This window comes from Drosophila mauritiana, chromosome 3R (genome assembly GCF_004382145.1).
Source record: "Drosophila mauritiana strain mau12 chromosome 3R, ASM438214v1, whole genome shotgun sequence".
Taxonomy (NCBI): domain Eukaryota; kingdom Metazoa; phylum Arthropoda; class Insecta; order Diptera; family Drosophilidae; genus Drosophila; species Drosophila mauritiana.
This window is the reverse complement of record NC_046670.1, coordinates 14,522,544-14,549,943: the sequence shown is the minus strand read 5'-3', so window position 1 is coordinate 14,549,943 and position 27,400 is coordinate 14,522,544. Positions and strand designations below refer to the sequence as shown.

The following is a 27,400-nucleotide window of genomic DNA, read 5'->3' as shown; positions in this document are numbered from 1 at the left end:
CGGAAAAGGTAAGTGCCATTGAGGTGGCGACTGCTGTTGCTTTTAGTCAATATCTCAGGCATTTGGCAATTTTTCTTCATTTTTTTAGCACTCACACATTGGCTTTGGGACATATGTGTAAGTTTCCGGGAAGTTAAGCTGTTGTTTATGTGTCATAATAAATCATGTTCAATGCACACGAAACAATTTCACCTAAGTGGGTAATGGAAAATGCCATGTAGCCACTTCTTCCGATTCCTTACTCCAGAAATGCCAGAACTGAGTAGTTTTTATAGACTTACTGAATAAATGAAATGGGTTATGCTAGAGCTTGTAAATGAATCTGAACATGGAAACAAGTTGGAAATATTATTAAAACTATAGATATGGGAAACTCCATTAAAAGAAGTAAGATTAAAGTAGTTAGAACGTAATTATTAAATAATTCTTAAATCAATTTTATCTAAAATCATAACCTAAATAACTGAAATAAGTCCTTTTAATAACAGGGACACCACACATATATCCTTTATCAGTAGCACCAACAAGTAAGCTCCCCAGGACATCCGAAAATGGTTTAATGTATTCACATAAACGCACCCACAAATCCCAGTTGACTTTTTTTTTAAACGCTTCTAAATGCAAATAAAAGAAGTCACTTAAAAAATTATTCAACATTCGCACAGGCGACAGGGGACATCCTGCGGAATGGAAAAATAAATGTTTTAATGTTCGCCCGAAACGCTTTTCGAATTCATGTCAGTTTCGGTTTCATGAGGTAACGAATTTCACAAATTCGCGGCGGGTGATTGTGTGGAGGGGCACGCGTGTCACTTACAGAGATTCACTGGGAATGGGACTGGAAATGGGTATGGGAATGGAATGATTCCCAGGGGGAAAGGTTGAGGTGTAGAAGACAGCTTCTCCTGCTCAAATGGCATCTACGTGGTCTGCTTCCAGGTTGGCTCTCAAAATTTGGGGACAACCAACCAGTCAAACTTAGCTGAAAATATCTTTTTTTAAACTGCGTGTCATCAAGTTAGCGAACCTTGAACAAAAATCTTTGATGTGAGATATTTAGAAAACTGTTTAAGTTAGAATTTTGGATATTTTTTACATTCAAAAGTTGAATAATTGAATATAATATTGAATATATTACTGAATATATTATTGAATATTGTATTAAACAAGAGAACAAGAACGAAAATGTTCAACATTTATTTTATATGTCAGAAAAATGGTGAAATTTCGCGTTCGCATTCTCTTGTTTTATTTACACTTGTAAATATTGCATTAAAAGTAAATATTTAAAAAATTCCTTGGTCGTGTCCAGCTGTTTTTCTGGAATTTGCTTACGTGGTCTCAAGTTCAAGGTTTCATATAAACATATAAATACCTGGATCTATTTAGGGAACAGTTCAGTTTCGATTGTGAAGATGTCGACTCGTCGTCATTCCGGGATTATCTTGGTCCTGTGTTGTATAAACTTGAGTTATAGCTACAGGATCATAGAAAGCAATGAAGTTGCTAAAACATGTACAGCCATAAATAAGGATATAATATTCGAGGAACCACATTTGAATAATAATCAACGGGAATTTTACGACATTCGCGAAATACCACGAAGACATCACTTCAATTCGAATAAAAAAGAAATCCAATCTGAAAACTGGCTTTTGCGAATTATTAGAATAAAAACCTCAAACGATGGACCGAGACATAAAGTCACAGAAATAAAAGAAGATAAACATATGGATGGATTTGGCAAGAGGCTTTTTAATATTCTAAGAAAGACTCTTAGAATGCATGAGCCTTATTATAACCACAACAATGATCATAAGGATCTGTTCGTCTTAAAGAAAAATCCTTTTCCACATGAACATCACATTGTGAAAAGGGAACAACCTGTGCAATACAATTACATGTAATTTAACCCATATACATTAAGGCTCATTTGTTAAATATTAAACATTTTTTAAATACTTCTCTAATATACGCTGCCAGCACCCTTATCAAAAGTCTCATATAGTTATTAAGATCTATTACCCATAATTAGGCAAACTTTGTAAGAACACATGTTCCCAGAAAGATGGCAATAAATTAAATCATTTTCCACTGTATCGCCGAGGGGTTTAAACTTCCAAGACACATTGAAGAGATTTTCAGCCATAAATAATTTCCTCATATGAAAATCCTTCTGTATGTCACTTGATTGCGGTTTGAAAGAAGCCCCATTCCCACCATAAAAAATTATATTATATGCATGACCCCAAATTAATCTAGCGAAACCTTTTCCATTTCGCCACAAAAATTCCACCCCCTGTTCAAAAGGACATCAAAGCCAGTGGAGTATGACAAACGAAGTTATTTGAATACGACCGTAAATGTCATAGGAGAACAAATTAAATTTGGCTCTTGGACCTGGCCAACGTCCTTAAAAAATAAGAGGCAAGCAAATTTTATGGCACTCGAGATCATGATTTTTTACGGCATATACCATATTTACCCCGTGCAGAGTTTAAAAATATTTAAAGAAAATTTGCCATAAAATTTTAAATTTTATGATTAATTTTCTATCTAACATAAAAACTCAAGCTTCAAAACTTAAGCTGCAAATTTATTCAAATTTTGCTGCGTCGAATTTCGCAGCAACTTCTTTGCAATATGTTGTCGCCAGAAGTGAATTGAAATTATGCAAAAGTTGGAAAGGAGAAAAAAAATTGAAAACAAAACTAAGAAATAGAAACAGAATTTCATTTGCAATGCGAAATGTTGGCTCAGGCGGTGTCCAATTCAGATCTAGACACTTTTCCACAGCCAGAAAATAAACTCATTCGCATGCAGTTGGCGTTTCGCAAAGTGGATATTGATATTTTGTCCTTAAATTTTGTTATTTATGCGGTGAAAATGTTTTTGGGCAAGGCGTAGCCCCCCACCCCCCTCGGCAAACTAAAATATACGAAACAGAAGTTTTGAATTTGCAGTGGCGCAATTCTGTCAAGTTGTGCAAATCTAACGCGACATTGTCTGGTTCGCAGGACTCCAAGGACCCTCCCCGTTTTCCCTTTTTTTGCTTTTTTAGTTCATTGGGGGTGTGTGTCCTTTGCCCATTGACATGCAAGTCATGTGTCAGAGCAGAGGCCGATGCTTAACTCTGGCAGACCAAACCCCGCCAAAGTTTGCCCATAAATTGTGGCAGAAAAAGGAAAATGTTTCAACACGTCGAAAGGAAAAGCTTGTTCGAGTTCGACACACAGGCACTTGAAATTTTTCAATTGCCCGCAAATTTGTATTAAGAGAGCGTGAAATTTATGATTGACAAATTGAATTTGAAAATTGAGCAATATTTTTGAATACTATTAGATGAATTGAATTGAACATTGCTTCATTTTGACTACTCTTTAAGAACCAAGCCATAAATGTAGACACAGAAATGATAAATGATCCTTCAATCGTTTGGCTTTAACATATCCCAAGGAAGTTGCCCATTCGTCATGGCCTCGAATTGTTTGACCAGCCAAGTAGCCTGCAGGACATGAGGCTGCTCCTCCTCTATAGCACAAGTCAGTTAAGCTCTTTTTTGCTATATTGTTTCGGCATAAAAAATCACTAAACACCCCATAAGCAAAGCCATTAAACGTAGGCCCATTAGTGGCGGGAATTACCCAAGAAAAAATCTGAAACCGTTTTTTTTTTATCATTTTTATTGCCGCCTTGAGTATGTGGGCGTAATGGCATAAATCTTGATGTTTATAAATCAGAACTCGATTTCGTAGCCCTAGGGATCAGGCGGCTGTGTGTGCTAAAAAACAATAATGAATTACGTAGCTAGGGGTATGAAATTATAATATACGTTTCTAGAAATCTAACCAACAAGTCCGTTCTTTGGCATGCCACTGACCTTGATCTCCTGCCATATTTTTCCCATTTCCTCCCACCCCCAAAAAATGTCTCGCAAAGAAAATCACATTTTCATTGTTGAAGATTTTTTAATATGCAAATAATTTGCTAGCCAAATAGCAGCCAACTGTGACCCGGCAGATGACAATGACACTGCCAACGCCCTCGAACGGAACCCAGAAGGAACACAAGTCGCCGGGATCCGTAAAAAGTCAAGTCGAGAACAATGCGACTCGAGGCCTACTTGCACTTGCAAGAAAGTCCTGCCTCATTTTATGAATATCTATCTTTTGGGTTCGCTTTCTGACTGGCGGCTCACATTTGTGCTCTGACAGCTGTGGTCGTCGTGGTCCTGGTAAATGGTGCTCATACCCATAACACCATCCCGATGCCCAACCCATGGTGATGCTGGTCCGGATGCCACGGAGTGGTGGCTCTTGCCCCGGCTCAAACTTTGACTCCGGTGATGCGTGGCCATTGTGCGCATTTGACGTTTGGTTTATTAATCAGTTTGGCCTGCGGCCACGGTCCATGGAGCGACCAACGTCACAATTTTCCACAAATGAATAATTTTTGTACAACGGAAAATATGAAGCAGAAGCCAAAAAGGCAGGCCCACAGAAAAATGTGTCACACAGGGGATTTGCTTCTATACATATACTTTTATGAAGCCGGATATTAACATTTGCAAAACAGCTTTACAATATGCTATAACAATCTTAATGGTATTTAGCCAATGTATTATTTTAACACTGAAAAGAGTAGTTTCTTTAATTAACACATAAAAGTCTTGAAAAGTGTTCTCTGAAAAGTGAAAATTCAAAACCATGAGGCATACTTTTTGACAGCTTGATAAAAGATTGCAAGTCAAAATAGTTCATAGTAATAAAGTTTTAAGCAGTAGTTCGTATTTGATTGTAAATTCATAAGTATTAGAGTGTTTACAAGTTCGGTGCTCTCCCATTTGTTTCATATTTTTCGTGCAAAACGGGCTTCGCATTTTAATTTCAGCAGAGAGAAGCGAAAGTCAAACAAATGTCAGTCGCGTGTTAATCAAGTGTAAATAAATGGCGCAAAGATTAGAGAGTACCGCCAAGGCAGCACCACAATGAAACATTCTGAAAAGCGCAGAAAACAAATAAAAAAAGGAGGAATTCCCAAAATTGAGGGGTGTGATGCAGACAAATAAAAAATGCCAACAAAAAAAAATGGGGAAAAAGGTGGGAAAAACATTTAATGGTTTTTTAAATGTTTTTTAAATGTGCGTGAAAAATCTGTCACTTCGATGAGGAAAGAAGTGGAAAAGCGCTTTAAGTTTTCTTTGATGCAAATTAGCCGCCAAAGTTGTTATCATCGAAGCCCTCACCCAAATCCCGAAGCCATTGGCCAGGACCCAAGCTACGCCTACGCCTGAGTCATTGGACCCCGAACTTCAGACAAATCCTGCCCTGCGTGTCCGCATTTGAAAATTGGGTTTGGGGTGTACTGAAGTGGTGTTGATGATACTATTATCTTAAATCGCGACGGAAAAGGCGGCTGAGACCCATGCGGAGCTGTCGACGGACGCGGGCACTTCAATTGTCCTTTTTCGGCGGAGGCATTTACAATTCATAGATAGAGACGGAAAAAATCGTTTTATTGGCTTTAAGGTCCTTTTTGTCGCCTCAGCGACATGAATAAAGGAGCAGAGCAGCAAGGACATAAACCGCAAATAACTTGAACACTCGGCGACCGGAGGGTTCCCTTTGTTATTGCATTTCCTCGTGATTTGTGTGTTCTCGGGCCGGCGGAAGAGTTTGGATTTTAAAATTTTTTCACCGCCTCCAAGGCACAGTGGGGCAAAGTGTTACGAAAGTGTAGAGCTCAAAGTTTACCTAATAAAAATTATTTTACTAATAGTAATTTTAATATATTACTGAATGTTATAGGCTTAGTAAATTCACAACTTTTTGTCTCTTCAGTTTAAATATATATTGCAATGCAGATAATATTACTAAGTGAAAACAAAGTGATCTGAAGAACATTTCAATGTCTTCAGATATATATTCTTTCAAAGAATATTCTCCCACACAAGAAAACAACCTTTTGACCACTGTTCTGGTGATTTTGTCTCGCGAAAGGGGTGCAAATGCTGCAATTTGTAACATTATTTGTTTTTCTTTTGGGCCTCTCCCACCAATGCCCCACCACCCCAGCACCGCCAAAAGGACATTGCTTGAAGACACAATGCTATCTAATCTTATTTGGTATTATTTCTGCGTTAAACCTGCATTTCAACACTTTCCCATCGCACAGTGCCCGGCAATTGTTGTCCTTAACAAGGATACGAAACTTTAAACTTCCGAGATGTAAGCCGCATGGGGGGCAGTTTTAATGATATTTACAGGAAGTGGCAGAATCGCATCAATCATTTGTCAGCCATAAAAATTCGTCACACACGAGTATTAAATTATACAACGAAAATGCCCAGAATATCCTTGCAGAAAAAAATAAAGCGGCAGGAATTCTTAATGGTTGCGTGCAATGAAATGACCTTGTAAGTTATGTCGCAAAAAATCCTGCTCGAAGTGAACCCAAAGTCTAACGATGGACAGTCACAACTGTGAGGCATCGCATGGGATTGAGATCCCGGCATGTGTGGGTCCTCGAATGTCCTGAATGCTTTAACCCATGGCCACCAACTCAGTTGCCTGGTGTGCCCACTCACACGTGAACATTTATTGGAAAACATTATTATTTATGGCTTTTTGAATGACATCGCTTGAACTTTTCAAGCAATAAAGTAACGTACAATAATAATTTTCTTATAACGGAAATTGCGAGCGCACAATTTTTTCTATAAAAAATGGAAAATTTTGAGTTTTGATTTATGAAGATATTCATTAGTACGGTTGATCAAAATTGAGTAAAGTCTACAATGTGATTCACAAGCAGGGGGATTTAAATTAATGGTGTTATATATATATGATGGATTTTCAATACACATTTGAAAATGCCTTGTTAATTTCTTATAGAATGTACGGAAGTAACTATATTTAAAGCTTATAATAAATAAAATCCCAAGTAAGCCGATTGCTGAATACATTGCCATGCAATCTAAAATGAAAATCTCAATCCACATTATTTCAGGCAATTGATGCGCAGGAAACCCAATAGTTAAAGGGTTTGGGATTACGGAGTTCAAGTCCTTGGCCGTCTGGCAACTGTAAAGGATGCGTGTCCGTTTAAGATTCGATCGAATAAGCAAAAGGAAAGGATTATTCTAAGTAATTGCTAGACATTGTTTAGCGGGATGTTAAGGACACCAGGAGCACCATTTGGGTGTTAAATGCGTTCGACTTTAAAGTAAAATATCACCAAAGCTGGGGCATTTGTTTTTATTTACTCAGCCAATGCGATTACATAGGCCACTTCGGCTTATTTACTGCCCTGCTGTCGTATATATATATATATATGTTATGTGTTATCGGAGGGTATATCTGCGAGCTATATATGTTAGATACGGGCTCCAGGCGCATGACCCATTCCTGAACTCGTGCAAAGCTTTTTGCTGGCGACGGCGCCACGAACCTTTGCCTTCTCGCTCTAAGCCACATGATGCCATCCTTGTCGGCTGTGTGTGTAGGGTGCCGTGGAGTCAAAGTGTAGATAGCAAGCTGCCATAGGACGAGGACGACAAGGATGTTGAATACATATAAAAATGTCTAAGGTGGAGCAGAAGCCATGACTGCGGCCATGACAGCGATAATGTATTCGGGAGTGGGGGGGAGAGGCATCCACATCCACTTTGGTTAGGAGGAGGTAGGTCCTGGCGAAGTTGTAGGGTTGCCAGGACTCGGCCGCATCCCACTTCCACCATCCGAATACCCACTCTCGCAGTTCTCCGGCCTTCTCGCTATTTGAGTTTGGGTCCTGGTTCACTTTGTGGGTATTAAGTTCGTTTTAAGGCTAAAGACAAACGTCTCCATCTCTTTCGACATGCCTTTCTCCATCTCTTTCACTTAAGCCCTGGTTGCACTTTTTGCGCTCCTGCCAAATGAAAACTGTCCTGACGAAGGTGAGTCAAAGTCTTTAAAGTTGCACAAAGGGGATTATGACTGTGCCCACATAATTAGTCAACTGCCAGTCTTTCGTTACTACATTATGCTTTAGTTCCAAGTTATGAAATTCTTATGGTTCAGATTAAAAACTTATGTCAAGTAAACTCTAAATTAGAAAAACTACTGGCATCATTTTATATATAATTAACACCTTTTAGGTCTGCCAAGCACAACGCAAAATCCACGCATTTCATTTCATGCTTAAGGAGGGAAAAAATGTCAGTCGTCACTTTTTATGACGCACTTAGTTAAACGATATGGACAAAGGCAAAGCACCGGGCAGGGGTAACCAGTCCATGGAAAGTGGTCTTCAGGGGCAACCCCCAAGGCATTTGATGCAGTGTCCAAGTCGACAGCCCTTCCTTATCCGCCAACCGTTGAGGGAATTTGTTTTCGTCCCGGATGCTAGTTTTTTATCCAGCTGATGGGCCAAGCGGGAGACTTTTGTTTTATCGATGGCAATACATCTCAGCCATCAATATGATTAACCCACACGGAATGTGCCGAAGTGCCGAAAATCAAATTAAATTGGCCTGATGTAAGTGTTAGTGACAGATTCGGACACTCACTTGATTTATGCATAGCAAATCGATAGTTTGTGTTTGTCCTTTGAGAAAAGGGATCAGTGTCGTGGCTGTGTGCAGGCGGTAAAAACATAATTTATATTCACATCTCCTTGATATTTACTATAAATGGGGAGTACAAAAATGCCTTAACAAGTAGATGCTGGCTGTCACTTCTTGTTCGCCCGCTGCTCATACTTTTCCTCAATGAACTTGAACACGGAATCGATGGCCGAGTAAGAGGTCCACTCGTGCTTGGTGTGGCCAGCGGAAATCCTCCGGATGCTGCTCTTTGACTGTGAGACGGGTGTGTCCAAGGGTGTGTTGCTGGCAACCCAATCGCATGCTACATCGCACAGGTACTCCTTGTTCTTCGCTTGGGGACTTCCCATGGCGGCATCAGTGAAGGCAATGGCAAAAACGGATTCTTTAAAGAAGTCCGGAAACCGCTCCACCTAGTAATGAGAATATTTAAATATGATATTGAAATATATTTGGAATCTTATACCCACCAGATCAAGAGTGAGACTGCCACCATAACTGTGGGCCACAATGGCCACACTCTCCGGTTTCGCGGGCAACACTATATTCTGCCACACATATTTGGTGTGCTCTACGGACGTATTGACGCCCTTTATGGGATTCTCCTTACCATTGTAGAATCGTGTGCAATCATTGGCATTGGTGATGAGGATATCGTATCCCAGTTTTTGGGCTTGTCGCACATAAGGCAGCTGGGTACCGTGGTCCAGGGAATTGTTGATAATTAAGCTAAAACAAAATTGAATATGTACATATAATATAATTTTTATTGGTGTTCAGGGATTGTTTTAATAAAAGGAAATAACGCACAGTTTATGTTGTTCTCATCTAAATATTTTCGGTTTTCTTAGATCAATTTTGTCTTTTTGTTTAAATAGTGATCATACACACCTTCTGGCCCACTGTCCGGCTTTAACGTATCCACTGCCATGGATGAGGACTAGCAACTTCTTGGACTGCGACAGCTTTGCCGGTTGCGAGAATACGAACGAAGAGCGCTCTGGAGGCTGGTCAAATGGGATGTAGGTGCGACTTAGACCGTTTTTCTCCAGCAAAGCGTAGACAATTTCTGGGATTTGCTATGGGCGATAAAGGATACAGTATTTGTATTAACTTATCATACCCAGGTGAGCATATGTAATAATATTGGAAGAGGATTTTGAACAGGATTCGTGCTAGGTGTGGATTTCTTGGCTTCAAGGGAACCTTATAGGTTTCCGGCAGCAGATACACACGTGCCAGTTAGGTTGATTCCGGTACATACGTTGGCTAGCTTCTGGTAGTGCTTCTCGTTTTCGGCGGCATCGTCACTGACGTTGTAGGAAAAGAGCTCCTTCCCGGGCTCCCCGGTGGCGGGATCGACTTTGCGCAGGACTCCTTCTGCAGGAGGCAAACGGACAGATCATATTGTCAAGTAGCCACTATGTGCAACATCCTACTTACCTCCATCGAATGCATATCCAAAGTTTTTCAGCTGGATGAGAGCCTCCTCGCAATTGCTAGCCGGCGGCGGTGAGTGCGACATTCGAAAGCTTCTGAGGGGGCGAAATATTTGAATAAGCCTAGACCACATTGCAATCGGTGGCGTAGCTTCTACACCGATGGACACTTACGTAGTAATAGAGCGATGGGAAAAAGCTTTTATTTATATAGAATTGTTGTTCGAGTTTTTGTTTTGATTTTTCATATGAACGCCGAACTAGGGATGGCATAAGAGCGCCACCTACTGGCCGAAAGCTCAAATCGTCTAAGCGATAGGTATCGATAGCACGGTCAAAGCACCAATTCACACCAAAACGCATCATTGCCAATAAAATCCCCGTAATATTCGTTATAAATTAAGTTTTATTAAATATTATTATAATACTATATTATAAGGATTTTACTGATAATTAATTTGTATCTTTTAGTTATAACCCTAGATAGAAAAGAACATACATATTTCTTAAAAACCTGCTATAACCCATCTTTCCATACAGTGCGATTCATTCTTATAACTTTTAAACTCGCAGCCATATAGTCCATGGATTCCTGAATCCAGCTCGAGTATGCGTTGATGCGAGTGAAGGCATATGGTTTTAATGGAGTGCAGGCTTTCCGACCGTAGGAAAGTAATCCGTACAGCTTCTCTTTTGCCACATTCATCAAGGGAGCTCCAGAATCTCCCTGAAATGTTAAAAAAATTTTTTATTTAACTGTTATTTTACACCAATTGTGTTTATTCTTGCTAAAAAATCATAGGACTTCTATAAATAAAATCCTAAGTATCTCTTTAAAACGGCTAGATTTTGTAAACCAAAGGAATTTGAAAAGAATATGTTTTCTAGTTTCAAATTTTATAATGATTAAATATTTGAGATTAGTTGTAAAACATATTCTTAAGTTCAAAAATTAAATTGATCTTCGAATATGAATTTCTGGAGTATTTCTGATCCACTTACGTCACAGGGACCTCGAGGTCCTTTCAAATGCATCGCACAGATGTCGAGCGGTTTGAGGAAAACGAAGCGATGGCTTCGCAGGCACTCATCGTTTTCCATGGTCAAGAAGGGCATCTCCTGGAGTTTCCTTATCTTGCCGACGCCAACCCGACCCCAGCCAACCAGCGAGGCCTGGATGCCACTATCCCTTTGTGGCTTTCCAGCGAAGTTAATGCTACGAAATCGCACATCGTCGAGCGGGAATTTGGGGTAAATCCTCAACACGGCAATGTCGTTGCCGCCGAGCATCCTAAACTGGGGATGCCATCTTCTTTCCACGACGAAGAAGCGGGTCTGCTTCCGGCTGTTAAGCGAATCGGCGCCACCGGCCACGTACAGTTCTTTGGTTGGATTCGTTTGGAGGCAGTGGGCCGCACTGAGCACGAACTCATTCGAAAGTATTACGCCCACGCAGAGGTGCTTGTAGTATCCTTTAAGGTTCTCCCCGATGGAGACGATGTAAGGATAACGAGGGCGGAAACTTATCACCTTCATGGTCGACACAGTTGTGGCCAACAAAGGTGTGCTATCCTGCGGGGAGTCGGAAAGCGTCTCCTGGCCCGCCGACATCGCGGCGAACCAAGCTATGGAGCAAAGAGATCGCCAACAACCCATATCTGCGACCAAGTCCCGAGTACAAAGACGTCACAAATACGCCTTGTAGTCAGGTTTTATCATCAAGCATCTTAACTTTATAATTGGGCATGAAATTATAATTTTCTGTATTCTCACATGGTTAACTTTAAAAGAGTATACATTTAAATTGCATTATATTATCAAACTTTATAAAGTATAGCAATATTTTTTTGAACAGAAAAAGCTTGTACGGTTACTATCTACACGTCTGCAAAATCATGGAAACAGTTCGAAAATAGCATACAAGAAAATCCTCATAAAACCCTTATAACAGTGTTCAATGGAAATGCTACTTGCTAGTGGTAGAATCTCTGAGGGTCTGCTTCATATTGGCCACCTGGTTGAGCTTGGCAAGGCGTTTCATGGTTTCGAGCTCCTTGATAAACGTGGCCAGCGCCTCTTTCGTGGTCGAGATGTCAGCGTCCTTTAAGTCATCCAACGTGTCCTCCTTTTCAAGTTCTAAAAGAAATTCAAAAATATATATAGATTCATATACACTCGTAGCAAAAATTAGTTTTGGGATACTAACCGTCCATTTCGGCTTCGATGTCATTCAGCCGATCGAGGACCAAGGACTGCTGCACCTTCACATGCTCGATCAAACGGTACTGGCACTCCTCCGGATCGATGGCAGCTTCCGGTTGCGGAACGTTCGGAAGGTCAGGGGACTCCAATTTTGGTCGTTTAACCGGTGTCAACGCCGTAGAGTCCAGATTGTCTTCGTCCCACTTTTTGGCCCACAGATAAAGCTTTGGATGACAGCGGTTGCGTGCGATGTTAATCTTCACCAGCAGCGAGTGCATCGATCGCTTGGCATCTAGCAAATTGCCGGTCAGCGTGTGCGAGCGCTTCAAGAGCTCGAATTGTTTGGTGGCCTGTGGATTTGCAGTGTGATACGCGGCCATCGGCAACTTGCCTTCGAATAGCCAGTCCTGGTCGTGCTTAAATTTCATCGATTCCCGACCTCTCTGCGGATTACGGCAAATGTAGCACACATACTTGTCCGGTACATCTGACTCTTTGACAATTCCGTTGCATGCACCGTGTTGCCAGCATAGACACAATTCACATTGGATCATTAGGCCGTCCTCTTCGCCATACTCGCAGATGCAATTAATGATCTCCTCCTGCCGCATGCGCACAATTCGAATTAGTTCACCATTTTCCTTGATGTACTGCGGTGCTTTGCTTAGCGCTTCAGTTGGTGGTGGGGCAAGGGCTGCATTAATGTCGGCCTGGTCATTAGATGATGGCGTGGACACCGAATCTCCCATGGCTGGTGAGTCAACGGAACTGATGGGAGTTGTTGCCGCACCACCGCGGCGTTTCTTCGAATCGACGCGCGTATCCGGAGTAGGGGTGTTAAATGATTGCCGTGTCTCCTCAACGTCTTGTTCGGTTAAGCCAGGACCAGCTGGGTTGTCTGACAAAAAGGGGCGACGCTGAGAGCGCTGGCGGTTACTCTTCCGCGAGCCAGATGGCCGCTTCGATGGCGACAAGCGTGCACGCTTGCAGGAGCGGCTCAATGAAGTGTTAAACGACTGAGTTGCACCAGCGTCCAGCGCAACATCTTCTTGTTTAATGACGCTTTCAACAGTTGGCGACACACTTGGTAGCTCCATCTTAGGAGATAACAGGGTCTTAGGCGGTATGTCAGATGGAGTTGTCGGTCCTCCAGAAGATGGGGCCGTAGCTGATACACTCTGTCGTTTAAACGATCGTGACTGCTGCAAATCCTGCTGGTGCAATTTGGCAAAGAATTGCTGGTTGGGTATTTGGTTTTTTGGCACCCCCTCAACTTGATCGATGGATGAGGGGTGTGTACGTTTGACCGCTAGTTCCTGCATCTTTGGACAGTGGCTGACGTGTCTGTAAATTTAAAGTAAGTTAGGTGTCATGAGTTTTGAATGAATATTACTCACTCTGCAAACTCCTTGTGATAATGGCGAATGTGGATTAGCAGAAAGTCTTCTTTGCGATAGGTCTTGGCGCAATCTTCGCGCGGGCATACATAAAGATTGTCTTGCATTTTGACTTTTAAGCCCCCAATGAAAGCTGGAATATGGAATTATAAATTATGTTAATATGGCACATGTTATTTCGAATTGCATATACTTACCAAAGCCATTTTCCACCACATGAGAATCTCCTAACAAAAGCTGAGAGGTACCTTCCTCACTGGCTTCCAGTATTTCTGGTCCTGTCTTGGGCTTTGTCTCATCGACAGGCTGCGTCTGCGGCGACATTAACTCGGCTGGTGGCATAAGCGAGGCCACCGGTGCTTCCATGTACTGGCTTTCTTTCACCGGCATCGGAGTAGAAGGCAAAGAATGCTGCGAGGTGATGCTCTGGTCCAGCGAGGAGTTCATCGACACATCCATGGGCTTGGGCTTGGGCGGTGGCTGCGGATTGTAGCCGTGTGTGTAAACGTAAGCATTGATGTCTTTGGCACGACGTCGATGGATGCTAAAGTCGTAAACATCAGGGTTGTAGACCAGATTCTGGGACTCAAGGAACAACTTCAAGTCGGACTTGGAGCGGAAACGTTTGCCGCTGGGAGAGACCAGAATAACATCCCACTTGCCGAGGACGTTGGAGCGCTGGTACATGTGCTTGATCCAGCCAGGAGGCAGACGCCAATCCTGCACGATAACAGTGGGTTTCTGGTGCTCGCCCACAATCAGGAAACCCTCGGTTCCAATAGGCTGGTCATTTACCCAATGACAAGTCCACTCGCCGTCATGCGGTATTTCTGGGAGTCCAAGGGATGCTGTTGGTTACGAAAGTCAAAGTTTAAGTTTAAGGCAAAAATAACATTCCCCTTTCGGTGTTCTTACCTATATCCAAACTGGCCATGTCCAGCAACGGCCAATCCCTGCGCTGAGGAGCAGATTTGCTCTTCTTGCTGCCCGAAGAGCCACTGCCTCCGCCAACGCTGCCTGTGCTCGCCCTCTTCGGAGCCACAGGTGCAGAGCTAACTAAAGTTCCAACAGGAGTAGGTGGCTTTGAGGCACCCTCTTCCGCTGCCTGAACAGGGGGCAACTGCTTAGGCATCTTGTTCATGTGCACGGCGCGCACGTTCTTAACGTAACCATCGTCGAAGAGAACCTCGTAAGTATCGTTTCCCAGCAACTTGCGTATGGTTCCTGGAAACTTACGCGGGCCCGACCAGCGGGCCATGCACTTCTCGTCCAACTCAAAGACGGGCAGCACACGGTTGCTGAGGCGCTGCCTCAGCCGCTCCGACTTGATGGCCATCCACTCCTGAAAGCTGCCGCTGGTCGACGGTGACACCTTTAGCTTGTGATTGCGCTCAAAGCGCACAAGTAGCGTCTGCTCCGTCTCGTTTACTTCCACGATTCGGGCAGGCAACCAGTTGCCCTCCACACTGAGCGCCTCCAAACGGGCGCCGATAGTCAGGTTATGTGGGTTACTGTACTTGGGCGGTGTGCCGGGCAAAGGGGAGTTCGAACTGGAGGCGGATCCAGGAGCTGGGACTGTGGCATCGCTGCTTGGGGCTACCGGAGTCCCTGGGGGTTCCTTTGCAGCTGCCTGGTTTGCATCTTCGCCGCTTTCGGGTGTAGTTTTACCATCATCCTGCGCTTTGTCTGTTTTACCTTCCTCCTTGGCCTTGCGTTCTTCAGTTTCCGACATGATTTTCGCAACTATTTTCTGTACCGCTATATCGTCATTGGTCGATGACTGAGCATTTCCCGGGGTTTCAGACGTTCCCTCCACGCTGACATGCTGAAGTGCCCGTTGGTCAGCTTCGATCTCCGCGGTCTCCATCTTGCCCCACGGAAAAACGGTGGGAAAGACGCGCGGCTTGAGCAGATACTTCCCATTGCGGATCGTATTGAAGTCCAAACGGCGGAAGTGGCGTGAACAGACCAGCACGCTCTTGGTGATCTGGCGCTCCAGGCTGATGCGCGAGTTCTTGATCCAAATGGCCCGGATGATGGGATCCAGGGGGAAGGAGTGGTAGGTCACGCCGTTGTGCTCCAAAAGACGCGACGTCGACGGGCAGTTGGCCACGCAGCAGCGGCGGCCCATGGCGATGGAATCGACCCAATTCTCTATTTTGTTTGCCTATGTGCAAACGCACACTTTGCTAAGTGATGAAATAATCGAAGAAACGACGCGAAAATTATCCAGAAAAATACAGCGCAATAAATTAGTGAGACCAAATTGGGGTACAGTAGAAACGTGTGCGTCGGTAAACTATCGATAGTTAGATGTTGCCACCGTATTGGAAAAGTTTAAAACTATTTAACGATACTTTTTGAGTTTGATATTAAAAAAAGGAAATTTAACAACTCTTTATTGAATATTATTGTATACTTTCGATAGCAGTTTATATAATTATTCACTCCAAACCTTAGAACCTGAGTATGTGGTATTTAACTACTTTATATATTTGACAATGTCTATTTTTATGAAACTTTTAAGCAATCTTCCTGACATAAATTAACAATTCAAGTTGGTAAATACCCGCTGCACAATTAAAATTAATCTGTGCGTTAATGCATTTTAGCGAAGTGAGGGTGCCATAAATTTTCTCAGCTCGGCAGAAAAAGGATCACGTGCCGATACGCCACCGTTCCCAAGGCCACTGAAAGCCTATTTTAAATGCAATTAAGGTACGCTTTTCGGCTTACATGTCACCACGTTCGCCAAAAGGCAGACACCTTGCAAAAAGCTAACCAAATACGTTATCATCCATTCGAAAATGCTTCTGGAACTATGTATTTCAACTCTGGGTTTCAAAGTTTGAGGAGCAGCTATTTTCGCACACCGCTGAATTAAACACTCATTGTAGTTTTTAATTACAATATTTCTCCCGGTCATTTGCATGCAAGAAACAACTGACAGTGTTTACTGTGGCGTCTGCGGTTGATTGGGCCGCCAAAAAAAATCGACTGAAGTATGGCGCCTTGGCCTTCAAATCGAAATATGTGAGGAAAATTTGATGGCACATTTTGAAAGATTAAAATTTTAAGATTCCGTATGTTGTGACACTATATTATATACTTCTCTTGACCCCTCGAAATCCGTAACTAAACAGTTTAGTTCCATTACAAATATTGTTCTAGAATGATAGCCGGAAACTCACGGCCGAAGCACTTCCTGTTTTTGGGTACATCCCTGAAAACGAGGTCTCTGGGTCAATCGGTTGACTTTTAGATCTTGGGCGTGTTTGCGAAATTGACACGGAGCCAATATCAAATGGTGTTGACTTTGATTCAGTGGATTGCCAATATTTGTAATCAAATCACGGCTGGAGCATAAAGCAAACTTTAATTATAAAATGCTTTTATTGTCATATGCAGCTGACATAAATATTAAATAACGTGGAGTAATTGACGTTGCTAAGCCGAATATTTTTAGCATTTTATAAATTTTGGTCAGTCCCAAACTGACATTGAGGGGGGCACTCGAAGGGAAATCCAAAATGGGTGGTAAACACGGTTAGATTTCCGTTTGCATAACTATTAGTGAACATATTTGCATAAATTATCGACACTCGATGAAACTGGGACGACTGCACCTGAACTCACTCTCTTTTTGTGCAAATAATTCAACAATATGTAACCTGTGCAAAAATATTTTCAAAAACAGAAAACCGAAAACAGAAATATGTACAACGCGAGTACAAAACTTTTGGTCCAACTGACGGCGGCACTTTCTCCTTTAATATTTACCCAACTCATCGACAAATTGGCCAGGCCCATTCCCCAGCCTCATCTCATCGGTCCCAGCCGCACAGCCCATAAGTCAGCCCCTCCACCCGATCCCGATCGCCATTCCGATACCGCCTGGGAACTCATTGCGTAAATATGTGGGCATGCAATGCGGTAATAGGCTGGCTGCGCGTCTCTTGACATTTTTGGGCCCAGTTTCCCGGTTCCTTATCACATGAATATTACCCAAAAATATTATCGCTAAATGATGATGATCATTTTTGGGCTGGAGAGTGCCCACGGGAATTCATGTAACGCCGAGTAGCTCGTACAAATTAAATAAATTATGCTTGCCCGAAAAAACATGGCTTAAGCAAATACACGTGTGGACCATGTAAATGGGTTGCCTAATTTATTATAATTTTTATTGCTCTTTGTCGTTCAGCATTGCACGCAGGTGATTTGAAATTTCAAATTTAATATGCGGAATTTTTCATTGCTAGCAATTGGGATTTTCCCAGACTCTGTGTAAAAAAATATAGAAATAATTTTAGTTTAGTTTCATTTCGCTACAAATACTTTGCAAAATATTATAGAAATTCCTGAAAAATGGGCGTGGCTGGTCCAGCTTCCAGCATTATCCGCCCAAAGTGTCCCACGAGATACATGTGTCAGGTAATGAGCGGCACCTGCCTTCGTGTAACTTTTGCCGTTTTACCGATTGCCATAAAGTGCGATTTAAAAGATACCTTTGCTTTTTCAAAAACCGCCTTTTTTTGGGTTTCGGTTTTGTTCGGTCGACATGCTCGGCTGCACGTGAGTTGGAGATGTAAAAATAAAGAAAATAACGCGCGGAGGAGACAAAACTTATCGAGGCGATCATGTTGAAATGCGTGAATTGGGCTTGGGTTTTGGGCTTTTGGGCTTACTCTTCACTTTCAACTGGTGAAATTTTCGTACTCATCGGAGCTGACCTTGATCTGGGTCCCAAGCTGTGGAGAAAATAATGCAGATGGGCATCATTTCTTATGCTTATGCAATGGCAAGTGTGTTTGGGTATATCTTCTGGCTATTTATGGTCGGCATTATGTAATATTTGGCAGCTCATGTAAAGTTGTAACTTCACTTTATTGTTATATTATTGGGTATTTAATGCAGCCATAGAACTTATTGATTTAAAAAGTGACCTTTACTTTACTTGATTTCAATCGACATAATTTGTTGGTCAACACATCAGTTGAGATTATGCAATGAGCAAAGCGACAAAAGCACTGGCAAATACATACATACATACATTTCTGAGACAAAGCAAACAATAGCGTAAAATGCATTTATTTATGCAAAGAGACAGGAGACGCAGCACACAAAAAAAGTTCGAAATTTCCGTGCCAAAAACGATTTTGGCCCAAGTGGTGTCGTGTTTGTGTAGCTAATTAGATGGGAGTTAGCCCAATCCATTCAACGGCCATCCAAAGCGAAGTGGTGCAAAATGATGCGCAAGCCAAAGAAACGCCACCCATCACCCACCGATCGGCCCCGTTTTATATTTTTTTGCACCACTTTGGCCACTTAACATTCACGTTTGCTGGTTAAACAGGCGCTGAAGATTAGGCCATTCTCCCCGTGCTCCCATTTATAAATGGGCTACAGATTGCTCCTAAAATATGATTATAGGTGCGAATTCGCGAGTACGTACTCAAATCAAAAAGCAGCCGCAATTAAGAATACGTATCTTAATGTCTTTGATACTTCTTTACTTTAAGATACTTCTCTTTAAGATACTCCTGGCCTAACCCCTTTTCTATCCATTCGAAACATTTAAAAGAATTTTCTTAAATGAATCAATCCCTAAATTTATTGCCTCTGTAGTACAGGGTATACAAATTTCGACTTGCATACAATCAGCTCCATTGATTGTTACAATGTTTCTCACACGAAAAGTCCTGAAAATTTAGAGTTAAATTAAAAGAAAGTATATGGTTTTTATACACAAGAAAACAAGTGTTCAACCGTAGGACTCAATGGAATAAACATTTTCGAGTGTAGTACTGCCGGCAAACCAAAAAAAAAACCCCCACCACTCATTCTCTCTTTTTAGGGTACGGCGCTCTCATCGACTTGAGTGGATGGATCGATGCGACTCTCGGTTCGTATATAAGGCGGGGTTCCCCAATGCTTTTGACATTCCAGTTGATCAGTGCCAGCCGATCGGTCGGTAGAGAGAAGTGCGTCGCGAGTCCAAAAAGAAAATCGAGCCCGCAGAAAGTGCCAGTGAATAGACTGATAAAACGAACAAAAATGAAAGCTTTCATTATCGCCGGAGTGTGCGTGTTGAGCGTGCTGAGCCTGGGATCCGCTCAGTTCCAGAACGGACGTCTGGAGCCGCCAAATCCGCAGCTCTGTGCCCAGCGTGTCATTCACGAGAAAACTCCCGACGGCAAGGGGTGAGTCGGCAGGATATGCTCACCCAAACATAAACTATATGATATGCTTCTCTACCCTCAGTTACTTCTTCTCGTGGCGCGACCCTCAGCTGAAGGGCGTGGAGGAGGACTGGCTGACCGCCAGGAACTACTGCCGCAGGCGCTGCATGGACTCCGTTTCGCTGGAGACCAGTTTGGAGAACGAGTGGATCAAGCAGTATGTGGTGCGCGAGAATGTAAGTACAAATTTCAGGGGCTATCAAGATGAAAATAAATTAAGGCAAGATATAATATAGAAAAAAACTAGAGAAATATATGTAACAATTCTTAAATGTTCAAAAATAACTCTGTTGAAGAGTTAAAAGTTGAACAAGTGAAGGTCGCAGCACTTCCATAGAAATCGAAAGACTTAGGACACGAACTCAAGTATAGGTGTTGTCATGAATATCAAAAAAATGTGCAGTCTTTTATCTGAACTTTCATAAATATTTACTTTATAAATTGATTGTTCCCAGCCCAAAAATAAACCTTACATAAGTCCCACTTATGATATCTGAAACCATGTCCAAACTAATAAATCGATCTGAACTTCACTGCACCTGTTTGTTAAACATTTAAGCATTGATAGATCAAACAAATGACCGAAAATAACATTGAAATATGCAACTCATTCTCTATTTTTTCCTTTTTTTCCGGCGAAAGGCTATTATAAATGCAAAATGAAACCACTATAAATAGACCGCATCAATGTGGACTTTTACACCTTAAAGTCGAAAAAGCTTGCCAATAATTTATTGTGCCTGCATCTATCAGATTTTGTTTCCGTCGTTTTCTCACCTGTTTTGCATGACATTATGTCACCTTTCTTAATTTGTTTGGTAAGTTAAATAACGTCCGTTTAGCCGCGTGTGAACTGTTTAGCGCCTTTTATTTGGCAGCTTAGACAAGACACAACAAAACGCTGACCTTAATTCCGTGGATGCTGTGGGGGGAGGGGTGGGGCACGCAATAAAAATAATTGCGAAATCCCTGACACTAACATCGCTCCACAAAGTTCAATGTGAAATTGCGCATAAAAACTGAACGGAAAGGCAAAAAACGCATCATAAATACAGCAAAAACTTTCCCAGTTGTTGCCTCTGTAATTTTGCACACGAACGGAATCGTCTGATATTATGCAACGCTCTTCGGATGAACAAGTGTCAAGTTTGGAGTTGTGGTCAGCCGGGCTCATCTCATCCCATCTCATCTGCCATCTTCCGACTCATTGCGCACCTCCCATCTCCGGTTTTGCGGCATGGGAAGGCACTGGTGGTCGAATTGAAATCGAAAGTGCATGTGTGCGAATGGGAAAGCCTGGCCGGAAAAGCTGATCAACAAAAAATTACTTAACAAATTAGCAAATTAGCAAACTGCGAACACGCAACCGAATATATCTGTAGTACATTTTGCGTATAAAATCGAAAGGGGAAATTAAATGCAAACCATAGGCGATAAAAAGACGAAGATGAAAAGTAACTCATGATCATCGAATATTAATATATTAACCATATATCAACCTGCTAAGAAGAAAACAAATGTTTTTTAGCAGCACTTTCCATCAAAATTTTCCGCTTCCTGCCAAGTTGCATCTCCCGCCGACTTCTCTGCCAGCCTTTTAGTTAACTTTTAGTAGGACAGGTGTACAAACATCACTCATTTGGGCTTCCGCCACGGGCAAAATGCATTCATTGTCTGAGTTTTAAACAATTACAATGCAATCTGGACCCCTTAAATGAAACGCTAAAACCGCCAGCGACAAAACCGAAATCAATGTCCATAAATCTATTTCAGCTTTACGCTCATTGGAGTTTTCCAAAGGGCAGACATCCAAACAGAGTCGTCTGGGTCGCTTTGTTTTTTTTTTATTTTTTTTTTTTCTTTTTGTGTGCTGCCCCCTTAACAAAACAATTTTTATGGCCCATCAGGTGAAAGTGACTGATGATCGCTTAACTGCGGCTGCGCAGCGGCTTTTGCTTTTGCTTCTGCTCACTTGAAATGTTGACAGTATCGGGTGCGCCAGCTCCAAAAGGGCGCGGACTCGGAATCGGAATGGTAATGGTCATATGGGTATGGGTATGGGTATGGGTATATGGGTTCGCTTTCAGCGATAATAATGGTTGTTTGGGCGTGACAGGCCCAAAAGAGTTACTAACTGGAATTTCTACCACTTTTTTTGTTCGTCGATGCCAGCGCTGCATTTTCTTGCGTAGGTGCAATTGATGGGGGAAATCTATTTCTATTTGAGTATCTGCAATGGCCAATGAACTATAGATACATTTCATTCATACAGTTTCCTTTTTCATTTGAAATTTTTGTCCTGGTTTCCAGTCTATTAATGAATACACTACTCTCGCGTTGCAGGTGAAATACATCTGGACCAGCGGCCGCTTGTGCGACTTCAAGGGCTGTGACCGCCCCGATCTGCAGCCCACGAACATCAACGGTTGGTTCTGGACCGCCACGCTGCAGAAGCTGGCCCCAACCACTGAGAGGAACCAGGGCGATTGGTCGCCCACCGGCGGCATTGGCCTGCCCCAGCCGGACAACCGCGAGTACAAGCAGAATGGAGCGCCGGAGAATTGTCTCGCCCTGCTGAATCAGTTCTACAACGATGGCGTGAACTGGCACGATGTGGCATGCCACCACAAGAAGAGCTTCGTCTGCGAGGAGAACGATGCCCTGCTGAAGTATGTGCGCTACACGAACCCCAATCTGCGCATCTAAGAGGATTACGATCGGGATAAGGATCCGAATGCGGATGCGGGCTGGCGGCAGGACCAGCGACACTCTCCAAGTAAAACCAAAAATGATATTCCCCAAATCGGCAGCGGGAACGATGATCGATGTCAACTATATGTCTAATCTCCGATTGTCTTTGAATGCAAAGTTTTCTGGCCAAATTGCTGCATGATATACTTACTTATGAACCCTATCCTGGTAACCACCTTCCAATTCTCTGCGCTCTGTTCTGTCTCATCAACTAGTTTAATTCTTAATTTTGTATTAATTTATGATTTTCCTTAATTATAATAAAAGATTCGAAACGATTTTGATAAGTGGATATTGGCATTATTTATAGTTAATTTGATATAGCATTGGACGTTTAAATTGCTTTATTTAGGGATATTATGCTAGAATCATAAATACCTCTTTTCCAAAATTGTGCCGAAAGTCAGAATAGAAAAATGACGCATTAAATACAAAAAAAAAAAACAAGAGAGAATGCTATAGTCGAGTTTCCCGACTATCGGATACCCGTTACTCAGCTATGTGAATGCGAACGCGAAATTCAAATCTTTTTTGTGTATCCATAGATATGGATATTGGCGAAAAAATAAGAAAAAATTTAAAAATTGTTCATACATACATTCATACATTTTTTTATTCATACACTTAAAAAAGATCACGAAATTTACCGAAAATCCTGTTTGTATGCCACAAAATATAGTGTTTCGAACTCGAAATTCGGACGCCAAGAAGTATGCAATGATTTTGATAGTAGATACTATCTACTAGATACTTAGCTTTAGTATCTTATACGTTTTGTATATTACGATCAAGAAATTAACGGTAAAAACTAGCACATGCACATAATTTTGATAGTTGAGAACGGAAATATTGAATGAAAATGAAATCCCCTTTTCTGGGCAACACTAGAACATCTGGGACAGTTTCGCCAGATCCAAGAGGGAATAAAATGGCTTCTGTTTGGACTCCCGCTCGTGACTCTTGACCGGAATGTCCTGAAGTAAATTTGGCTCCCTGCTCGCCCGACATTGGTCCAGCACCCGTTCAAACTCTGCCAGTGTGAAATCTTGAGTGGATGACGCTCTCTTCGGATCAATGGACTCCAGTATGGCCTCCCACTGGGCCCGCTGCGGCTTGATGACTATCCCTGCACCCTTGTCGGCTGCATTAATGGTGGCCACTGCTGCACCGGCTCCTTCAATCATGGCCAGCACAAGACAACCCACCAGAGCACTGTTGGCCATGGCCCGAATGCCATTACGGGCTGCCAATATTCCACCAGTGGCCGCTCCACTGAGTATCGAGTTCCAGGCATCCTCCCTCTGGCGATAGTGGACCAGGGCGCAGTCCACTGTGCTGAAAGTGGCACCCCAAACGGCAAAGCTGCCGGCAATGCACGGCGTTCTCATCTTCACCAAATCAATGCCGCCGTAAACTCTGCGCTGCAATCCGGACGGAGCGTTACGGAAACCCTTGAGGAACTCGAACAGCGAACCACCGATGGTGCCCATCATGAAGGCACATCCGCAATCCTCCACAATCCTAATGGGACACGGCTGGCGATTGTACTCCATGGCCGTGATTTGACTTACTAAATCAAAACCCTTGGGTATACTAATATTCTTCAAGTGGCTTCAAATCAAAAACTTGTGTTTTGGAAATAGACTTTTGAGTAAACATAATACGAAGTGTTTGTGATGCTGACGTTTGCGTCCTTTCTATCTTTTATGATCTTAAATTTGTATTCGAAACAATGGATTAAAAATTGAATATTTTTTATTGAAATGATTATCGAAATCCAGCCCAGTCTTAATCTTTAAATAAATAGTTTTTCCTTAATAGCCACATTAGTACGTGCTTTATCAGTATTTCGGGTTTATATATTCAGTTATCGAAGTATTTGCGGAACTCCTGGCAACCAGCCCAGTTGTCCTCCCAACCGGGAGTCAGTTTCTTGGCATGCTCGTACCAACGTGCCACATTGGCATACCGCTTGAAATCGAAGCCAGCCACATCGAAAGTGGAAACGCTGGCCAGGAAGGCAATATCCGCCAAGCTATAATCCTCTCCGGCGCTGTAGGTCTGCCCCTCCAGGAAAGTGTTTAGGAACTCGAAGGCCACCTCGATCTTCTTGTAGCTCTCCTCATTGGCGGGCTTCTTTAGGAAAATCTGCGGATAATAGTACTCGGAGAAGCTCTTGTACAGCGTACCCATGTCGAAGTACAGGCGCTGATTGATCAAAGCCTGCTTTTGCACATCCTTGGGGAAGAGCTTGTCGTCCTTGCCGTACTTCTCCACCAGATAGACCATAATAGCCCGCGACTCCCACAGAGCAAATCCATGGTCGTGCAGCGTGGGGATCGTGTGCTGCGGATTGATCTTCAGGTATTCCGGCGTGAATTGCTCCCCAGCTCGTGTGTTGATAATGGTCTTCTTATCGAACTCCACACCCAGTGCCTTGGCTGTCATCAGTACAGAACGGCATGGAGCAGATCCGGGTCTATAGTATAAATCCATCTTACGCTATCTCACTTTCTGAAGGGATCTCTGCAAAAAAAATAGCAATTCATCAAGTCCAAATGCCGTCACAGTTGATAAATTTAAAACAGCTAATCACTTTCTCACTGATGGCGCTCACTGAACTTGGTTACGCAATCTCAATAATAAATTCATCAAAAATTAACAATAGTATACATACCTACGTGGTAAGCAAAAATACTCGGCTGCTCTGCTGGAGTCGAAGCGCGACAAACAACTGAAAAATGCTCTGCGATTTAGCCGTGTTTTATACGCAAAAGCTAACAAACAGAAGATAACCACAAATACTCGTAGAATATTTCGTGGGCTGATGGATCAATTAGGTACAGGTGATAATTGACAGTAATTTTTGGGCTACCATACGAAATACTGGGCACAAGAGAAACTTCTGGAAGAGCGGAGCTGCAGCAGTAATACCAATTTCATTTCGTTTAGTTTGCCGTTGAACTAAACTTTACGTAAATCATAAATTAGTGTACAGGTGTTTGCCCAAAATTACATTTTTTTGACTTTAATTGTTTTGGCTATCGGCAAAATCACGGCAGCTGGCATTTCAGTAGCATTATCTTATCGCTATCAGAATGTTTGGAGCAGAGGATCCTCTGCCTTATCGCTGTCCAAAAGCCAACAACAACGCTTCGTTTATCATACTCTTGGAGTCATTTCACAATGTCTCACTCTTTATTCAAACAGGCCGATACAGATTAGATTATTTATTACAGCCCCGTCATTGTTTGTTCAAAATCGCACCCAGATACAATTTCTTGTAGTACTCGCAGCCCTCCCAGTTCTCCTCCCAGCCGGGTATCACTTTCTTGGCATTCTCGTACCACCTGACCACTTCCGGATATTTACCAAAATCATATTCCGATATTTCAAAAGTGGAAACGGTGGCCAGGAGCGCAAAATCGGCCAGAGTCAACTTGTTGAGGGCGGCGTACTGCTGACCCTTCAACAGAGTATTGAACATAGCGAAGGCATCATCGATCTTCTTGAGGTTCTCGGGATCAGCCGGCTTCTTGACATCCTCGAACAACTGGGGATAGTAGAAGTACACGTAGCTCTGGTACAGAGTGCTCAAATCGAAGAACAGGCGCTGATTGATCACGGCCCTCTGCTGGGGATCCTTGGGATACAGGGAGCCATCCTTGTCGTACTTCTCGGCCAGATAAATCAGTATAGCCCTCGACTCCCAGATGGCGAATCCATCGTCCACCAGCGTGGGAATCGTATGCTGAGGATTGATCTTCACAAACTCCGGCTTCAGATGCTCGCCGGCATCCAGATCCACCTGCTTCTTGTTCAGCTCCAATCCCAGGGCACGGGCCGTCATCAGGATGGAACGGCAAGGTGCCGAGTAGAGCATATAGTAGAAGTCCAACATGATTACTCGCTGAGCTGTAAAATCGTACTGAATTAGTTTACGTCAAATTGTCCTTATATACTGTTTTTCCCTTCAACGATTTCTAGATTAGACTTAACGAGACAGCTTTCATTCGAATGAAAGTTTACCCCGCAATAAAGATTGTTTGTATAATTGTATTAAATTGCATTGGATATTTTTCGTAGAATATCGTGAATTACGTGAAATATCAACTGTTCGCCGCACTAATGTTTATGTTGCTACATAAACAGATCGTATTTTGTTTTTAATACTAAAGTTTGTTATTGGTGGCACAAACAAATTATTGAGAAAACATGGTTGTTAATGCACCTTGTAATTTTTAATGTACTAAATGATTACAGCCACATTAATAAAAGCTTATTTAGTTAGTTAAACATTCTCTAAGAAAAATAACATAAATATCATACAAACTGGCTTTTTATTAAAAATTGTGGTCATAATATGTAAAATATCTCAAGATTTGCTTTTTTTTAAGTGAAAAATTTAACTTGGTAATCTTCCACTTTGTTATCTATCGTTAAAAGCTTTTTGAAGAACACGAAATTACAATAACTGCGTTTCTGATGAAATTTTCAGAAGCAAAACGAAATTCCCAATCTATTTCACCAATGAATTTAAGGCTGGTAATTTTCCACTTTTTCCTTACAGATTTTAAAGCTTCTTTATTTGAGGCCTCCGGCTGTATCCCTTCACCAAATAAAACTGACGAGCATCGCGAAAATATTCCAGCTTTTATATTCTTCTATTGTTTGCCTCTCGATTCGGAGAGATTCAATTTAGCAAACTCTTTTCAAATCACCCCTGGCGTCGAAAGAGAAAATAACAAGCCTCAAGAGCCCACTTATTCAATTGCAGTCCCCTAT

General features: G+C 42.3%; 8 protein-coding genes across 9 annotated transcripts; 2 read left to right on the top strand and 6 right to left on the bottom strand.

Annotated features, from left to right (window-relative positions):
- The first annotated feature begins 1,415 nt into the window (after nt 1-1,415).
- Nucleotides 1,416-1,932, top strand: LOC117144663. The gene has a single exon (XM_033309964.1). It carries the CDS (start codon nt 1,416-1,418, stop codon nt 1,905-1,907), a length of 492 nt encoding a protein of 163 aa, XP_033165855.1. The 3' UTR covers nt 1,908-1,932.
- A 6,682-nt stretch (nt 1,933-8,614) lies between these two features.
- On the bottom strand, nt 8,615-10,303 carry LOC117144863 (FAM172 family protein homolog CG10038). 2 transcript variants are annotated; one of them, XM_033310268.1, is made up of 6 exons: nt 10,198-10,303; nt 10,028-10,119; nt 9,849-9,964; nt 9,476-9,663; nt 9,055-9,313; nt 8,615-8,997 (listed from the first exon to the last, which is right to left on the bottom strand). In XM_033310268.1, exons 2-6 carry the CDS (start codon nt 10,107-10,109, stop codon nt 8,713-8,715), a joined length of 930 nt encoding a protein of 309 aa, XP_033166159.1. In that variant the 5' UTR covers nt 10,110-10,119; nt 10,198-10,303; the 3' UTR covers nt 8,615-8,712. The 2 variants fall into 2 exon arrangements, with proteins under 2 accessions (XP_033166159.1, XP_033166158.1); XM_033310267.1 differs by lacking the exon at nt 10,198-10,303 and having other exon boundaries at nt 10,028-10,181.
- Nucleotides 10,304-10,437: 134 nt separating this feature from the next.
- On the bottom strand, nt 10,438-11,701 carry LOC117143461 (granzyme M). Its single transcript, XM_033308173.1, has 2 exons — nt 11,026-11,701; nt 10,438-10,750 (listed from the first exon to the last, which is right to left on the bottom strand). Exons 1-2 carry the CDS (start codon nt 11,677-11,679, stop codon nt 10,541-10,543), a joined length of 864 nt encoding a protein of 287 aa, XP_033164064.1. The 5' UTR covers nt 11,680-11,701; the 3' UTR covers nt 10,438-10,540.
- Nucleotides 11,702-11,817: 116 nt separating this feature from the next.
- On the bottom strand, nt 11,818-15,885 carry LOC117143460. The gene is made up of 5 exons (XM_033308172.1): nt 14,538-15,885; nt 13,820-14,470; nt 13,623-13,755; nt 12,230-13,569; nt 11,818-12,159 (listed from the first exon to the last, which is right to left on the bottom strand). The coding sequence occupies exons 1-5, from the start codon at nt 15,751-15,753 to the stop codon at nt 11,990-11,992; spliced, it is 3,510 nt and encodes a 1,169-aa protein (XP_033164063.1). The 5' UTR covers nt 15,754-15,885; the 3' UTR covers nt 11,818-11,989.
- Nucleotides 15,886-19,572: 3,687 nt separating this feature from the next.
- On the top strand, nt 19,573-22,902 carry LOC117145863. The gene is made up of 3 exons (XM_033311683.1): nt 19,573-19,825; nt 19,887-20,040; nt 22,208-22,902. Exons 1-3 carry the CDS (start codon nt 19,680-19,682, stop codon nt 22,568-22,570), a joined length of 663 nt encoding a protein of 220 aa, XP_033167574.1. The 5' UTR covers nt 19,573-19,679; the 3' UTR covers nt 22,571-22,902.
- A 318-nt stretch (nt 22,903-23,220) lies between these two features.
- LOC117145858 (probable mitochondrial import inner membrane translocase subunit Tim17 3) lies at nt 23,221-24,300 on the bottom strand. Its single transcript, XM_033311678.1, has one exon. It carries the CDS (start codon nt 24,166-24,168, stop codon nt 23,500-23,502), a length of 669 nt encoding a protein of 222 aa, XP_033167569.1. The 5' UTR covers nt 24,169-24,300; the 3' UTR covers nt 23,221-23,499.
- A 98-nt stretch (nt 24,301-24,398) lies between these two features.
- LOC117145860 (glutathione S-transferase 1-1) lies at nt 24,399-25,683 on the bottom strand. The gene is made up of 2 exons (XM_033311680.1): nt 25,293-25,683; nt 24,399-25,141 (listed from the first exon to the last, which is right to left on the bottom strand). The coding sequence occupies exon 2, from the start codon at nt 25,109-25,111 to the stop codon at nt 24,479-24,481; it is 633 nt and encodes a 210-aa protein (XP_033167571.1). The 5' UTR covers nt 25,112-25,141; nt 25,293-25,683; the 3' UTR covers nt 24,399-24,478.
- A 90-nt stretch (nt 25,684-25,773) lies between these two features.
- Nucleotides 25,774-27,288, bottom strand: LOC117145859 (glutathione S-transferase 1-1). Its single transcript, XM_033311679.1, has 2 exons — nt 27,184-27,288; nt 25,774-26,530 (listed from the first exon to the last, which is right to left on the bottom strand). The coding sequence occupies exon 2, from the start codon at nt 26,514-26,516 to the stop codon at nt 25,860-25,862; it is 657 nt and encodes a 218-aa protein (XP_033167570.1). The 5' UTR covers nt 26,517-26,530; nt 27,184-27,288; the 3' UTR covers nt 25,774-25,859.
- Nucleotides 27,289-27,400: the final 112 nt, after the last annotated feature.

Bases quoted from the DNA above. Each gene is read 5' to 3' on its own strand.
- LOC117144663 (XM_033309964.1), top strand. From the start codon at position 1,416: ATGTCGACTCGTCGTCATTCCGGGATTATCTTGGTCCTGTGTTGTATA.
- LOC117145860 (XM_033311680.1), bottom strand. From the start codon at position 25,111: ATGGATTTATACTATAGACCCGGATCTGCTCCATGCCGTTCTGTACTG.
- LOC117145859 (XM_033311679.1), bottom strand. From the start codon at position 26,516: ATGTTGGACTTCTACTATATGCTCTACTCGGCACCTTGCCGTTCCATC.
- LOC117143460 (XM_033308172.1), bottom strand. From the start codon at position 15,753: ATGGGCCGCCGCTGCTGCGTGGCCAACTGCCCGTCGACGTCGCGTCTT. The intron at 14,471-14,537 runs GTAAGAACACCG...CGTAACCAACAG, and splicing joins CATGGCCAGTTTGGATATAG to CATCCCTTGGACTCCCAGAA. The intron at 13,570-13,622 runs GTGAGTAATATT...TTAAATTTACAG, and splicing joins TATCACAAGGAGTTTGCAGA to ACACGTCAGCCACTGTCCAA.
- LOC117145863 (XM_033311683.1), top strand. From the start codon at position 19,680: ATGAAAGCTTTCATTATCGCCGGAGTGTGCGTGTTGAGCGTGCTGAGC. The intron at 19,826-19,886 runs GTGAGTCGGCAG...CTCTACCCTCAG, and splicing joins AAAACTCCCGACGGCAAGGG to TTACTTCTTCTCGTGGCGCG. The intron at 20,041-22,207 runs GTAAGTACAAAT...CTCGCGTTGCAG, and splicing joins AGTATGTGGTGCGCGAGAAT to GTGAAATACATCTGGACCAG.
- LOC117144863 (XM_033310267.1), bottom strand. From the start codon at position 10,157: ATGTGGTCTAGGCTTATTCAAATATTTCGCCCCCTCAGAAGCTTTCGA. The intron at 9,664-9,848 runs GTATGTACCGGA...TATCGCCCATAG, and splicing joins ACTACCAGAAGCTAGCCAAC to CAAATCCCAGAAATTGTCTA. The intron at 9,314-9,475 runs GTGTGTATGATC...ATTTTGTTTTAG, and splicing joins GCCGGACAGTGGGCCAGAAG to CTTAATTATCAACAATTCCC.
- LOC117143461 (XM_033308173.1), bottom strand. From the start codon at position 11,679: ATGGGTTGTTGGCGATCTCTTTGCTCCATAGCTTGGTTCGCCGCGATG. The intron at 10,751-11,025 runs GTAAGTGGATCA...TTAACATTTCAG, and splicing joins GACCTCGAGGTCCCTGTGAC to GGAGATTCTGGAGCTCCCTT.
- LOC117145858 (XM_033311678.1), bottom strand. From the start codon at position 24,168: ATGGAGTACAATCGCCAGCCGTGTCCCATTAGGATTGTGGAGGATTGC.